Below are 15,764 nucleotides of genomic sequence, written 5' to 3'. Positions count from 1 at the left end.
ACAATGACTTTGAGGAGCTCACATTTAGGAAGAGGCATAGAGCCACACGACATGCACTGGACAGTTGAACATGACATGGCAGGTGATAGTCAGGGGCCAGACCAGAGAACATGGGAGACCCTTTCTTGGGGGAGGAGAAGTGAAGGCTGGAGAAGGTGGACCACAGCGAGATACTGAAAGCTCTATACAAATTCATCAGGAAAATAGAGGAGGAAAAGTGCTGTTGGAATAGGAGGCCCATGTGGGAGGAAGGATGGCAGAGTGTGTGTGAGCTTTGAAAGACAGGGCTGTCTGGGGAAGGGACAGCGAGCCATACTTGGGCTGGACCTTGCCAGGGACCCCTCAGAGGTAGCACCTGGAGGTCTTGAAAAAGATCCGTTCACCTTGGGACCAGATGAGCTCCCTTTCTTGGACTAGACCTGTCCTACACCCAGCTCCACCATTGCTTATTAGAGAAGGGGGCTGCTTTGTGGACACACATTTATTGAGAGCTTTCTATGGCCAGGAACACATTTCCGCATATCCACATATCAACTCAGTTCTCTTGATCAGCCTGTGTGGTCAGCACTACAAACCACATTTCCAATATCAAGAAACAGAGGTACATTTGAGCACTAATGGTTCATGCCTGTGATTCTAGCTGCACAGGAAGGTGAGATCTAAGGATCACTGTTCCAAGCCAGACCAGGGAAGGAAAGTTTATGAGACTCTTATCTCCAATTTACCAGCCCAAAGCCAAAAGTGGAGCTGTGGTTCAAGTAGTAGAGTGCTAGCCTTGGGCAAAAAAATCTCAGAGGCAGCTCCCAAGCCCTCAGTTCAAGCCACAGGACTTACACACACATACACATACACACACACACACACACTAAAACAACCAGTTAGGTCCTCCTAGTCCTACTGAGATCAAGTCTGGATTCTGATCCAGCAACCTGGCTCTGAGCACTTAGCATCCAATGACTCTTCTTCCAGTGTCATGAATAAGTCACTGCAATCCCACTGTGTTATTTGACCCTGCTCACGATGCCTGGGGTCCTCCTTTACCTGCACGTTGACAGACCTAGGCATGGAAACAGGCCATTGAACTCCAGGTGACCAGGACAGGTGCAAGGCTAAGGGCAGTCCCCGGATCTTCAACTCTGATCCTGGCTTCCCATTCTCCTGAAGACCTCCCTAGCCTGCCCACCGCCCCCCCCCCCCCGCCACCCCCAGACCAGAATCAGCAGTGAAGAGGGACAAGCTTACCCACTTGTCATTGGAAGAGTCATTCACATTGACCCCACAGGCCAGGTCAGGCCTGGGGAAGGTTTCTGACCAGCCTTCCTGGGTGCAGTTTCGGAACAGGGACCCTGCGGACGGCAAAGTCCTGCACTGAGCACTGACATAGTTATGGTTGAAAATCCATGGTAACATGCAATTACCACATCTACCATTTGGTGGATGGGGAAAATGAGGCATAAGATCCTTCAGTAGAAATTGGGGATGGAGGAAACAGAAGGGACCTGTATGAGAAAAAATATTTCTTTCTGTCAAACTTAAGTGTATTTAGTATTATGTATTGATCATTCCTGGAATTGTTTGCTTTATTTACTTCAATTGTAACTATTATCTGTGCTAAACTATGACTGCTAAGTGAAGAAAAGAAAGAAAAGTAAACCTTGGACAGGAATTAAAGAATGACCCCCATTCTAACCTTGGCAATCAATTGTACTTAGACTGTAAGCCTAAGTCCTTGACAAGGAGAAGGGACAATTGGGATAAAAGCCTAGGAAACAGCCCTGCCCGATGTGCCTGCCTAGCTCTGGGTAGAGTAATAGTATTGCATCTTTTTTTGTGCAAAAGTAAATTGCCTTGACAAAATCTCCTATATCTCTTATGTGTCTATTCATTTCTGACACTGGAGAATGGTGCATTTCTAACGCCCAGAACATCGTGGCCGGGATGTGGCCACTCCTACAGTGAGCTCTGGTCAGCCTCTGTGGTTACAGCCTGGCTCCTAGGAAGTTTAATTTTATCCCCAGCCTCATACTCTGCTCTCCTGGCCTTTTAGAAGCCATCAAAGAGCAGGGCACCAAGATGGACCCCCCTAGACAGCTACCTTTCACAGACGGAATTAGTCCTTTAGCCATAACAACAGCCGTCTGTGGAGACAGCTGCAGTTCTGTCCTCTAGTCTAAGCTTGGGCTGCCAAGCTGCAGGCTGACCCGTCTTACCACATGAGAGGTGGGTACCCTGCCCGCAGGCCTAGCCAAGGGCCCTCCCACATCCCTGGAATAGCTGGACAGAAAGCCAATGAATGGACCCTGTGCTGAGCTTCTGATAGAGAAAAGGGGAGGCATTCCCACTGCAGCTCTGTGGATGTGTGCATGTGCACATTACTGGGAATCTCACTCAGGGCCTCTACTGCTAAGCTCAGCCTCCAGCCCTTAATGAAGCTTTTTAAGACAGAGCCAAAAACATGGAAAGGAAGCTGCCAGGCAGGAAGGAAGGCTTGCAGTCCTGAATGGCTTGCTGTATTCTATCCTCTGAGCTGCCAAGGAAAGCCAGGATCTGGCTCCCCAGCACTGGCCAGTGTGCCAACCATCACAGTGTGAGGGCACAATCACTGAGTCCCTGTGGATGGAGACCCTGCCCACGGGTCCCTAGCACCCTCAGCTGGACCTGGTTTGCTCCTCTCCCATGGCCCCTGGTAACTAGGCTGTCTGCCATTCAGAGTTCAAGGATAAGTGAGTTCCACTGAGCTGGAGAGGCCCGCCTAGGTGGCAGTTCTAGAACCAGCCAATGAGCTCAGCACCTTATGCTCAGGTTCTGATCCAGCCCCCTCAGTGCCTCAGTGAAGGAAGGGCTGCCTGCTGTATAGACTAGAAAACTGAGGCCTAGTTTTGGAGCACAGTGCCAAGCTAGAGTGTACCCATTGCTGTCCTTCTACCTAGTCCTTTCCTGTGGTCCTAGAGGTGGCTTCCAGCCCTGGGTGCTGTCTTCGGGCTCTGGATGTGCCCTGCCTTGGGGTGGGGGGGCTGGAGCACAGGCCTAGAAGCAGCCAGATCAGAGCCTGAAGTCCAAAAGTCCAAAGCTATATCTTGGTGGCTGTGTGACTTCACATGCAAGCGTCTCCATGCTGTAATAGAAAGAACACTCCTGGGGAGAGGGAACAGGACACATGCACAGCACACGTCCATTGTGCCATTACAGAGGGCCCCAGTATCAGGCCAGGGCACATACTCCCTTAGCCTTTCCAAAAAGGGTGGAAATGGGCAAGGCATGGAGTCTTGAAATTCAATAGCGGGACAAGAAGTTTGAGGAATTAAATAAGGGAGGTAGGTTGTTGGATGAGAAAGAACAGCAGTTAAACTTGGGATGGTTGTATGTGGGAAAAAAAAAAAAAAAACACCTCCCCAAGCTCAGAGCAAAGATTATCAGACAGTGCATGCCCAGAGGCTGGCTCTACTTGGGCACAGTCAGACACAGCTTGTTTGTCTGAGGCCTCTCTTCATAGACCCAGCAGTATTCCCAAGAGATCTGATGTGACCCTGGCTTGTACCCAGAGCAGCTGACAGGACAGAGCCCCAGCTAAGGGAGCCACAGGCAGGACTGCCTGAATTAGAGAGTCTCAAGGGTCTTTTCAACCCCACCCAGTTCCCCTGGATTTCATTCCTATCCCGAGATCTCCCTCCCACCCCCACCCCGTGGCCCCCGCAGTCAGCACCTGTTCCCAGGGAGCTCTGAAACACAAGTGTGTTTGTGTACATAGATACACACAAATTAAGAAGGAACTGTCTAAGGCTTTCATCTGGTTCTCAGGTCTCCTGGGACACTAAGCCAGCGAACCATGGCCACTAAGTCAGAAGAGAAAAAAGGTCCAGATCAACCATCCTTGTCCAGAAATGTGTTATTTTAAAATAAGGAACTCTAGAAAACCAAGTGTCCTTTTAAGAATCAAAGGAATGTGTCCTAGGGGAACTTTCTAGGCCTGACATGAGAACTTTCTAGGGCAGAATACAGCTAATAAGTTTCTCCAGTCACACAGACACCCCTGTGGGGGTAGGAGTTGGGGTGGGGGTGGGGTGCCTGGCAAATTATTTATTTATGAATCACTTCTAGAATTGATTTCTCTTTGTTCAAAAGGAAAGTTCCAAGCCAGGTACCAGTGATTCATACCCATAATCCTAGCTACTCAGGATGCTGAGATCTGAGGATTATGGTTCAAAGCCAGCCCTAGAAGGAAAGCGCAAGAGACCCTTCCCTGGGTGTTTCTCTTCAGTATTGGAAATGGAATTGGGAACAACACTGAGGATGGAGAATCTTCCATTCTGGAGGAAGATAAGTGCTGGGGTAGAGCTACAGAGGTGGGAAGCATCTTGGTGAATAGTTGGGACCAGACAAGTCCTAACCCAAACTCTTGGCCTGGTATGCAAAATGCAAATCTCCATCGTCCTAGGTCCTGGATCCAGAACTCAGAAACATGCTCTTGGTGCAAATCTGCAATCCTATAGTGACACCATGTGGTAAGAGATGGAACTGCTGCAGAGCAAGACCTAACTAAGGAGCCCAGCTTCCATCCTCAAAGTACACATGCAAGGAATTGACCAGAGGGTTTTAATCAATTCAAGGGTGAGGGTCTTAACAGGAAACAATGGGCTTCTAGTTAGTGATGCTAACAGAAGTTCAAGCAGTCAAATGAAGAGAGATATGACAGGCTGGCACACAGGCGCTAGCTCCTCCTGGACAGTCTGCTGAGGACAGGAGGGGTGGAGGAGGCAACAGAGCCAACCAACCATGGACTGAAACCTTCAAAACTGTGACTCAAAATAAACCTTTCCTCATTTGGGTTGATATTTTTGTTACAGCAATGGAAAGTTGATTAACATAGACTCCATGGTCACCCTTCCCTGCCTGGCTTTGGAAAGCTGGTGGGTCTTGGTGTCTAATCACATGTTCTTTGATTTATTCTCGTTTCAGGGCCTCATTGGATGACTTTTCCTGCCCTGCGTGGGTGACAGAGCAAGCTTGCCCAAGGACCCCACCAAGGGCAGGGGCCATTGAACCTTCCTTGCCTTCTGTCAGGATCATCTGGACTATGGGGCTAGAGATCTGCTTTGATCATGACCTCAAAGATAGAGCACCATATTTGAAAAAAAGCAGACCTGACTCTTAGTTTTTCCATCTATTTCTGTGAGGTAAACTTCCAAACCTCTCTTAGTCTCTATTATTGCTACTTTGTGTTTGACACTGGGTCCCACCATGTAGTTCAGGTCTCATCATGCTCCTGCCTCAGCCTCATGAGTGCTGGGGTTACAGGTGTGCACTACCACACCCGGCTATTATTATTACTCTTTATGGAGTTGGAGAGTTTAGTAGGTGAAGAGACAAGGTATGTGCCATGCAGGGATATGGTGATGACTTGAAGGAGCGCATGTGAAGATACATGGAATATGGTTGGCCTTTAACCAAATTAAGAAAATCCTCACCAACTGAAGCTGTCCTCGGATCAGGAGTCCCATGAGGTCAGGACTCCTGGGAAGATCACAGTTTATATCAGGAGGGCCTGGAGGAAGTAAGCATTCTGCAAGATGACCTGCTTCATAGCTTCCAGAAATGGAGAAGTGTTTAGAACAAGGCTGAGAGAGCAGACACATGGGAGAGGGCAGAGAGAAACAAGTATAGCCCTGGTGTGTGTGTGTGTGTGTGTGTGTGTGTGTGTGTGTGTGTGTGTGTGTGTGTACACTTGCACCAGTACTGGGACTTGAACTCAGGACCTGGGTTCTGTCCCTTAGCATCTTCACTCAAGGCAGAAGCTCTACCACTTGAGCCACACTTCTACTTCTAGTTTTTTGGTGGTTAATTGGAGATGAGTCTTAGGGACTTTCCTACTCAGGCTGGCTGCGAACAGTGATCCTCAGATCTCAGCCTCTGGAGTTGCCAGCTCCTGGCAAGGCTACTTTAACACCTTCCCCAGGATATTACTTCCCACCCCCTTCCTTATGACCCTGAGAATTGAGCCTCCCCACATGCCCAAGCAAGTCTCTCCCCAATTATTTCACCCCCAATGTGTCCCCACATTAGACTCCTGGCCTCCCGCCTCTGGGCTGAGCCAGGCCCAGGGACCTCCCTGGTCTCTCTGCAGGCCCCAGGCCGCTGGTTACACTGGTTACCATTTCTGTCTGTGAGCATCTGGAAGAACCTGGGGCACTCCACTTCCACAGTCTGTCCTGGTGCAGACGAGGGCCAGCAGCTCATGTTGTCCCACAGCCCCTCACAGCCTGCAGGAAGAACCACAGCATGGGATGGAGATGGGGAACAGGCCATGGGCAGCCTCCCTCCCCAAGCCTCTTCCCTCCTCCCCCACTCCCTCCCCCTTATCTGCCCCAAATTCTCATCAGATAATTCCCAAGTCCCACTGAGGACTGACTTCTCAAACTTCAACTTTGTTTGCAGAGCTTGACCTCAGGAGCCAATGGTGTCTAAAGAATGCACTTACTGTTTTTCTCTTGAGGGCCTGGGGCTGACATTTAATGGTAAATCAGTGCTCAAGATTAGAGACAGAGACACATTATCTCTCACAGGAGGCTCACAAAGGTGTGGATTTTGGGGGGAGGAGAAGATGCCTCAACTTCTGTTATGTAACTGGACCGCAATGGCCTTCCCTCCTGGCTGTACCCACCATGCTGCACCCTGGATCAGCGACTCAGGGAGCCCCCAAGGTGTACATAACCAGGACCACATGCAGGGAGTCCCACAGGCTTGGCCTGGGGGTGGCCCAGGCCAATATCATGTTAAGCTTTGCAAGTAGTTCTAACATGATGAGAAGTCTTGTCGCATTAATCTTGAGCTTCAGATTCTCTTTGGGGGCTCAAGAGATCAGAGGTGGGACCAGTTCATATGCAGTTCAGCTGCCACTGGTGCTGGACCACACTGCTGGCCCAGTCACCATGGTGACTGGCAGCTCGCTGTGCCCTCCCTGAAAGAGTGCCCAGTCTCAACACAGTGAGCAGCTGCACCAAGTGTGAACTCGCAGACACAGAATCTAGAAACTGATTCCCTTTACATACAGCTGCTAGGATGCGTACAGTGGCCCAGAAAAACGAACTCAGAATTAAAGTCAAAGAAAATGAAAAATGTCCAGCAGCTAATAAACTCCTTTATGTTTGTTTCCTTTCTATTTTTAAAGTCCCCAACAGAGTATCTGTCCCAAGGCAAACAGAACTCTCAACTTCCTGTGTCCTGCTTTGGGGACAGAGGTAGCCCTACAGGCAGGTTTAGGAAGGGGGGTCGGGTGACCTGAGAGGTCAGGGTGGCATGTTGGGTGTTTCCACGTTGCCCCAGCCCAGCCCTGTGCCTGGCACAGTCATCTGCCAGCTGTGAGTTCACCCCATGTTCACCCACTGAATCCAATAGCTTCCCTGATGCCCTGACAGCAACCTTGAAACTGTTTCTGGAGCAGTGGGACAGATTGCCATGATGGGGACTGGGCCACAAGATGACAGGCGCCATGTCCTGCCAAACCTCCCCCATGCCCAGACGCTGTCTGGAGACCACCCGGGAGCCTGCAGCTCCTCCTGGCCTTGCCCCACTATGATGTGACGTCCTCGTGTACAGTGGCTCTTCCCTCCACCTGGGGACTCTCACAGCTGTCTCCCAGGCTCTCTGCCACCTTCCATCTGTCCCTTCTCTTCTTCAAGACCCCATAGTGGTTCAAGACAGACCCTGCACAGGAGCCAGCTTGCTGCTTCATTGTGCCTCCTTTTCTCTCCCTTCCTCCTCACCTGCCAGCCCCAGGCCAGCCATGAGGATGCTGGGAAGCCGTCCTTGGCTTCCCCATTGACCTGATGTGTGGACTTCAATCCAGAGGATGTGCTGCTCTCCCTTGTGATTGCCGCACTGCACATGGCAGCTGTGGTGGGGCCAGAGCTGAGCTGGCGGCTGAAATCCTAAAGGGCAAAGGCTTTAAAAAACCACGCCCCAAGCACAGCAAGAGCCTGGGGCCACTCAGGAGGGGTTGGGCAGAGGTTGAACTGTGGGCAGTTGAGGATCCCCTGTGGGATCCAGCAGGAGGCTGATTTAAAAGCCAGTGTGTGTAAAGTACTGATTCCCACACACCCTGGATGACTCTCAAGAACTTTGTTCTCAAAAAGGAAGACTGGCAGACATGAAAGGTTATATCTTGTATTTTGATGAAATGTCCAAAATTGGAACTCCATAGAGGGACAATGCAGATTAGCAATTTGCTAGAAGCTGGGTGAGGAAAGGAAGGGAACAGTTCCTTGATGGGCTTGGAGCTTTATTTAGGGATGATGAGAATGTTCTCGAAGTAGACAGTGTTTGCTTAGCGTCATGGGAGCACAACCACCCTGAGATTGAGTGTGTGTGTGTGTGTGTGTGTGTGTGTGTGTGTGCTGGTACTGACTCTTGAACTCAAGGCTTTACATTCTGGCTTAACTTTTTAGCTCAAGGCTGGCATTCTACCACTTGAGCCACACCTCCACTTCGGGCACTTTACAGGTTAATTGGAGATAAGAGTCTCTTGATGTCTGCCTGGGCTGGCTTTGAACCTCAGTCTTCAGATCTCAGCCTCCTGAGGAGTTAGGCTTACAGTGTGAGCTGCAGGCACCTGGATAGGACATTTTTAAGTGGCTGCTTTCAGGTTGTGTGACTTTCACCTCAATAAATGAAGCTCACAAACACTAAAGCCTGTTTCCTGCTACTTGGGCTCTGGGTAAGCGGATGGGCAGAGACAAGAAGAAATGGGGCTGGCATGCTCTCACTTGAAGGTGAGGGCACTGAACCTCAGGTAGGACCAAAGTCTTGCTGGAAATCACACAGTACCTAAGTGATAGAGGACACAAGTCCAGGGCTCTGTCTGCAAGACTGCTACCACCCTCCTCCTAGAACATTCTTCCCCTAGGGAGAGCAAGAACCCTTCTGTTAGCTGGCTCTGTGGGGGGGTAGTGGCTTCTATAAACAGAATAATAAATATCCCCTTGAGCAAGCCATGCAGCTATTAGGGTGACCCTGAAATGTTCCCACAAAATGCTGGAATGGCCTTGGCCACTGAGCCCAGAATAGCTGAAGTTAATTTTTTATTTGTGAGTGGCACTTCCTGTGACTTGTCTGGCTTTCAAACGTTAACCTCCTTCCCAGGGAGGACCAGAAGTTTAGCCATTAACCCTGGCTCCCCAGGGGTGAGTCCCCACCCCTCTGTAGATCGGGGCCAATGGAAGACCCTAGGGCTTAGCTCCCAGAGGGCCTACTGACATGACAGACCTGGGTGAGGAGCTCAGGGCTGAACCTGATTCCAGAATCTCTGTTTCCACTCCTCCAGGGTCATGCGTGAGATTCAGGACATGGTCCCATCTGGTTCTGATGAAGATATCCCCAAATGCTTTGCCCTCTTTCTCCTGCACCTCCCCCAAAACCCTTTGTAAGAGCTGCAGGAATTGAATCTACTCCTGGCACTGTGGAAGTCTGGAGGGCACCTGCAGTACAGAGGAGACCCCAGCCAGCAGGGTCCAGGCTGAAGCTGAGTCTGGATCAGAAGAGCCAGCTCAGTGCCCTGTTTGGCCCTGAGAGCAGCTGGGGCATTCACTCGTGGGGCCTCAGCTGCCTCCAAGGCTCTGCTTAGCTCTCACTCTTGCCTGGAGGCCAGATCTCTTGCTTTCTCCTTTCTTCCTGCTCTCAGTTGAATATATGCACTTTATTCATTCAGTAAGTCAAGCAACAAACACCCAGTACATGGTCTATGCAAAGCACCAAGCACTGGAAAAGAGTGAAGCAATCCCATCCTATCTGCGGTTGGGTAGGGACAGTCAGGCAAACTCATCTCCACGGTGAGCAGAGCTGCCAGGAGAGAGAAACAGAGGGTCCTGCAGGAATCCAAGGTCAGCTAGACTCCCAGAGGAGTGATGGGCATTCAGGACATGGTTTCTGGAGGCATCTAAAATGGCTAGATGTGGCAAACTGGCGAAGAGAGGGAATGGTGCATTGGCAGGTGGTGGGGAGAGGGAGGATTCACACATGCAAGGTCAAAAGCATTGAAGGAAAGGACAGAATTGAGAGACTGCAAGCCATCGCCCCAGTGGTGGTGTTTGGTACCATTAGGAATCAAATGGAACAGCAGTGAGACATTTTAAGCTATTAACTTTTTTCCATTTTGCTTGAGACAGAACTTGAAATGGAAGTCATTTTCCACTCAGCAGGCACTGTACCACCTGAGCCATGCCCCCAACCCTCAGATTGTTTGTACTGGTACTGAGACTTGAACTCAGAGCCTTGAATTCTCTCTTGGCTTTTTCTCTCAAGGTTGGCCTTCCACCACTTGAGCTGCATCTCAAGTCTGGCATTTTTGCTAGTTGGTTGGAGCCAGTGTCTCACAGACTTGTCTACTACTAACTGTGATCCACCAGGTCTCAGCCTCCTGAGACCTGGGATGTACTTGGGATTGACGGATGTGAGCCACTGGTGCTTGGCAAACAACCAGATCTTAAAATAACCATCCCTCCCTTCTTGGTGTGGCCTGAGGCTCCCCACCATCTCTCTGGAGGCTCCGCCATCTAGGCCTTCTCTCTCAGAGCATCTTGTCTCAGAGTTCTGGGCGGAGGAGGAAGGCAGCTGAGACTTGCACTCTGGACTAGCTTTGTGGGTGCCTTACTTCCTGACACAGCAGACATGGCTCCCAGGAAGCAGGAGGCCTCTGTTGAAGCAGGACACTCTCAGCAGTGCCCCCAAGCCGTGAGAGGACATAGGGCCTTTGAATCTGTAGAGGGACTAGAAGGCATAAAGGAAAGGAGAGCCTCTGCCCCTGGCCTCCTAAGGAGGCTGGATGACTCGGCGGCTTCCACCACCCATGTACCTCGTACCTCATTTTCTTCCCACCATTGGCTGCTCTTAACGAGGAGTGTGGTGGTGGTGGGGCCTCCCCCCTCCCCACCCCTCTCTATGCAGCCTCAGCCTCTCCAGCCTCCACTCCCAGCCACCAGCCCCTGCAGAGAGTTTGATTCCATGTGCCTGACACTAAACTCCTGGTTTGAGTCAAGGTTTCAACCTGTAAGTCTCCTGGGAAGAAAAAACAATGCCGTCTTCTCCCTTCACAGTGCTGACCCTGAGGACTGAGAAGAAGGATGGGTACCCTAGCAGAGGACCTATGCCGGGCAGCTGGAGGCTGGAGGAAGGCAGCCACAGGGAGAAAGCCACTGCTGCCCAGATGTTGAGGAGACACTGGGAGATGCTTCAGGCTCGAGAACTGGCATTTGGCAGCCTCTGTGAGGCAACCTGTACGAAGGACCAATGTGAGACGCAAACCTCACATCGCCACTGCCTGGAAAGGGGAACAGTAAAGAAGAAGAAAACAGAAAGTGTTTATTTCCCCAAAACCTGGATTCACAGAATGAATGGCACAGAGGGATTGTGCATTGCAAGTGTCTGTCTCCCCTCTGAGACAATGAGAGCAACTTCCCGCAGCAGGCTGATATTTCCTGGGTCTCAGGGTTTCTTCAGGGTTTACAAAATTGACCTTTTATGGGGAGCTTTGAAAAATCATCGTTTTATCACTAATATTTCATTAGAATGGAGATGTTTTTACCTCCCCAGGCCTAAGGCTGTGGCTGGGAAATCTGCATGGTTGCACGAATCTAGTACAGCCTCAGTGGCTTCCACAGAATCGACCCATTTTGTAGCGTAGTAGGAACATCCATCTTGCTGTGTTGGAGATATGAAAAGGTGTTTCCAGCTTCCCAAAGAGGAGATTTGGGAAGCTACCTCTTTTACTTCAGTGGCAGAAATATTAGTTCCTAATATATAATTAATTTGGATGCAAGACAATACTTGTCTTCTAGAGTCTAGTATTTTTAAGATAGGATCCCCTTTTTCCCCAAGCTAACCTCTACCATAGTCCTCCTATGTATACTTCTCTCCATACTGGGATGACAGGCATATGCCATTCCATCCACCTATTGGTTGAGACAGAGTCTCTCAAACTTTATGCCAGAACTGGCCTGGATCCATGACCTTCCAGATCTCAGCTCCCTTAGCAGCTGGAATTATAGGTGTGACCACTGTGCCTAGTTTACCACACATTCTTTTACACTACCAGCTGGTGGGATAGGAAGACTTTATCAGTGCTCACTTCATTTATTTCAATTGATTCAAATAAATGTATCTTTTTTGTTGATCTTGACGATTTGTTCATAAAGACAAATTTGGGGGACATACTAATATATCTATACTCATTCACTCATTTCATATGTCAGTGTCAACTAGAAAACAAGCAAAAAGTTTTTTCTAAGTGTTTTGGTCTAAGATGTCACTTTCTAAAACTTTGTTTCTAGTCATCCTGTATGTTTATTAAAAATTAACAGGCTTCTGTTTTCAGAAAGCACTAATGAAATCATTTACTATTGAATCATCTTTCTAATGGAGATAGTTGGGTTACAGATAATTCCTTCTTTAGAAAACAATGTATAAAACTCTGTGTAAAATAAAAGGTCTCACTATCTTTATCCCACACAGAAGTACTTTCATCCACACATTGCTATATTCTGACATGCTTAAAACAAAAGTTTTGTGTGTGTGGTAAACCTTGGTCTCTTGAGACTTACAAGTGAATTAAAATTGTGTATAAGTTACACATAAAATTGGGTATTAAGTTTGTGTGTTCACAAAACATGATGCTAAGTGAAATGAACTCCAAGTTATGGAAACGACTGTTATATCACTGTTGTAATTACTTTCTTTTTTTTTTTGGTGGAAAAAATGTATATTTATAATTAGCCAGCTGGACTCAATTTAGATGATTCCAATTTTGTTGGCAACATCTAAGGCATCATAATCAGGAGCCAGTCGAACATATGCTTTCTTCTCTCCATCAGGTCTGATCAGGGTATTGACCTTAGCTACATCAATGTCATAGAGCTTCTTCACAGCCTGTTTGATCTGATGCTTGTTGGCCTTATCATCCACAAGGAACACAAGTGTGTTGTTGTCTTCTATCTTCTTCATGGCTGACTCAGTGGTCGGGGGAACTTGATGATAGCATAGTGATCAAGCTTGTTTCTCCTCGGGGCACTCTTCCGAGGGTATTTGGGCTGTCTCCAGAGCCGCAGCGTTTTGGGCCGCCGGAAAGTGGGTGAAGTGCGTATCTTCTTTTTGTGGCTGTGGACACCTTTCAGCACTGCCTTCTTGGCCTTCAAAGCCTTTTCCTTGGCTTCCGCTTTAGGAGGGGCCGGAGCTCCCTTCTTAGCTTTTGGCGCCATCTTGGTGAAAAGGTGTAATTACTTTCAACATGTGATGTGAAACTGTAGCTTTTATTATTGATGATCCTCTTGTATGCCCTTCCTGTGGTCGTACCTTCACTATCTCTGTATCTTATCTGAGTACATTGGAAATCATGTATACAGGTATTAGAACTAGGAAACTGTAAGGGAATACCAAAATCAAGAGACATGGGGTAAAAAAGACAAACGATTACAAAAGCAATACTTGCAAAACTGTTTAGTGTAAATCTACTGAACAATTCATGGGGGGAAAGGGGGAGGAGGGAGGGGGAGGGGGGAATGAGGGAGGAGGTAACAAACAGTACAAGAAATGTATCCAATGCCTAAAGTATGAAACTGTAACTGCTCTGTATATCAGTTTGACAATAAAAAAAAAGTTTGTGTGTTCTTTTACACAATGGTAACAAATTATTTAATGTTGTTTTTTTGTTTTGTTTTGTTTTGCCATGGCTTAGGGCCTGAGCACTGCCCCTGGCTTCTTTTTGCTCAAGGCTTGCTCAAGGCTAGCACCCCAAGCCACAGCCATAAGTTTGCTGACTTCCTTCTCGCTCAAACTCAGTTCTTGTTTATTGTTGTTATTGCTGTTTGGTTTTGTTTATTCAAGTACTAGGGCTTGACATCGGGGCCTTCAGCTCTCTCTTGGCTTTTTCATTCAAGACTGTGCATTGTTCCTTGAGCCACAGCTCCACTTCCAGTCTCAAGGACTTACCTGTAAGCTTTGGACTGTGATCCTCAGACCTCACCTCAGTCCTAGGGTTACAGGCATGAGCCACCAGCACTTGGCTCTCAGTCTCCGTTCTTATATTCCTGATGATCATGTATTTCTGAGAACCCACACAAAGACACCCCAGCTAGTACCAGTAATAGCATCCTTGCCTCAATGGCTTGCCCCCAGTGGGTCTCCAAATCTCTTTCTGTCCAATCAGTGGTCCTCACTTTGCTTGATGCAGACAATCACAATACTGGACTCAGGCTTTCCAGAGTTCTCTGTCTCTCTTTCAAGGTAAAGATCCTCCATGTGACCCAGGAGCTCCTGTGTTCTGTGGCCTTGTGGCTGCCTCACGTCTATTCCTGGTAGCTACCAGGCCTGCTCAGATCTGGGCTCAAACACCACATTCTCCCCCAGTTTCAGGCAGAACACACAGTTCTTATTTATCTCACTGTCATTTTGCATGGACTTGTAACTGAGGCACATCTTCCTAGAGTTAGAACAATGGCACACTGCTCATGGTCCAGCCTTCTCTTCCTTCTGCCACACAGAGCTGGCTGTGATCAAGCAACCACATGCATCACTAAAAATCCCACCGTCAGCTGGGAGCCAGTAGCTCATGCCTTTAATCCCAGTTACTCAGAAGGCTGAGATCTCAGGATTATGGTCCAAAGTCAGCTCTGGCAAGAAAGTCCATGAGACTCTTATCTCCAATTCACCACTGAAAAAGAAAAGCTGCAAGTGGAGGTGTGGCTCAAGTGGTTGAGCATCAGCCTTAAGCAAAACAGCTCAGGGACAGTGCCTACCTAGGCCCTGAGTTCAAACCCCAGGAATCACCCCGCCTCCCTCCCCAACAAAGGATTTCTGTCACCCTCCAGCCTCCACTGTAGCCAGCACAGCCAGGAGGTAAGGCAGAGCCAGAAGCCTCGGGGTCCTGCAGGCAAGCTTGGTTCCTGAGGATGCCTTATCATCCTCCATACCCAGAGACTCAACTCTCCTCCCTGCAGGTACAGCAGCCACTCTATCACCAAGAGACCAAAGGCCACACACGAAGTCAAAGGGCGAGGAAATCTGAAATAGCTGACAGCTTGCAGCTTTTCACTGGCTCTAGACTTTTTTTGCAACACCCAAGCAAGAAGCCCCTATTTGGTGAAGGACCTGCTCCCAAGCATTCCTAAGCGATAAGTAGGGTCTGTGGTTGGCTCACTCACCTCATGTTCTGTCTTCTAGCATCCTCACCTGATACCACCAAATGTAAAATCAGTGTTATCTGAGTGAGTGCTTTTAATTCCATACCAATCTCTTAAAATAGACTTTCTCCATAGAGACATTAGCAACTTGTTTAAGATCACAAAGCCATCTAATTTAAAAGATTGGGTTTCTTTATTTGTTGCCTGCTTTCTTTTTAAGATGAAGTAAAGTCATATATTATAAAATTAACTATGTAACCATGTAACGTGTACAATTCAGTGGCATTTAGGTCATGCATAATCTAAAGCTATATAGCAATCACCTCTATCATGTTCTCAGATATTTTCACATCCCCAAAGGAAACCCTAGATTCATCTTGCAAACCTTTCCCCCCTGTCCCACAACAATCCAGTCAACCACTAACCCAATTCCTGCGCCAGTGGATTCACCTCATCTGGGCATTGCATTGAAGTGGAATCAACGTGTAGTTGGCCTTTCGTGCCTGGCTTGTTTCACTGGGCACCAAGGTTTCCCAGTGTTGTCATGTGCATTGGTATTTCATCTCTTTTTAAGACTGAATAACAAGGCATTGTGTGGAATGA

The 15,764-nt window shown here is 48.4% G+C and overlaps 1 protein-coding gene and 1 pseudogene across 6 annotated transcripts in view; both read right to left on the bottom strand.

Annotated features, from left to right (window-relative positions):
- The window catches only part of Sctr (secretin receptor), an 81,234-nt gene that overhangs the window by 41,990 nt on the left and 23,480 nt on the right, over positions 1–15,764 (bottom strand). For all 6 annotated transcript variants that reach the window (XM_048368661.1, XM_048368667.1, XM_048368663.1 and 3 more), the window contains exons 3-4: positions 6,150–6,257; positions 1,243–1,346 (exon numbers count right to left, since the gene is read on the bottom strand). In XM_048368661.1, the coding sequence (XP_048224618.1) occupies positions 1,243–1,346; positions 6,150–6,257 (212 nt within the window). The remainder of the gene's footprint in view (positions 1–1,242; positions 1,347–6,149; positions 6,258–15,764) is intronic.
- On the bottom strand, positions 12,717–13,248 carry LOC125367938 (annotated as a pseudogene).

The sequence above is a fragment of the Perognathus longimembris genome, chromosome 20 (assembly GCF_023159225.1).
Source record: "Perognathus longimembris pacificus isolate PPM17 chromosome 20, ASM2315922v1, whole genome shotgun sequence".
Lineage (NCBI taxonomy): Eukaryota > Metazoa > Chordata > Mammalia > Rodentia > Heteromyidae > Perognathus > Perognathus longimembris.
The sequence above is the reverse complement of the archived record's forward strand: the minus strand, read 5'-3'. Positions and strand labels throughout refer to the sequence as shown.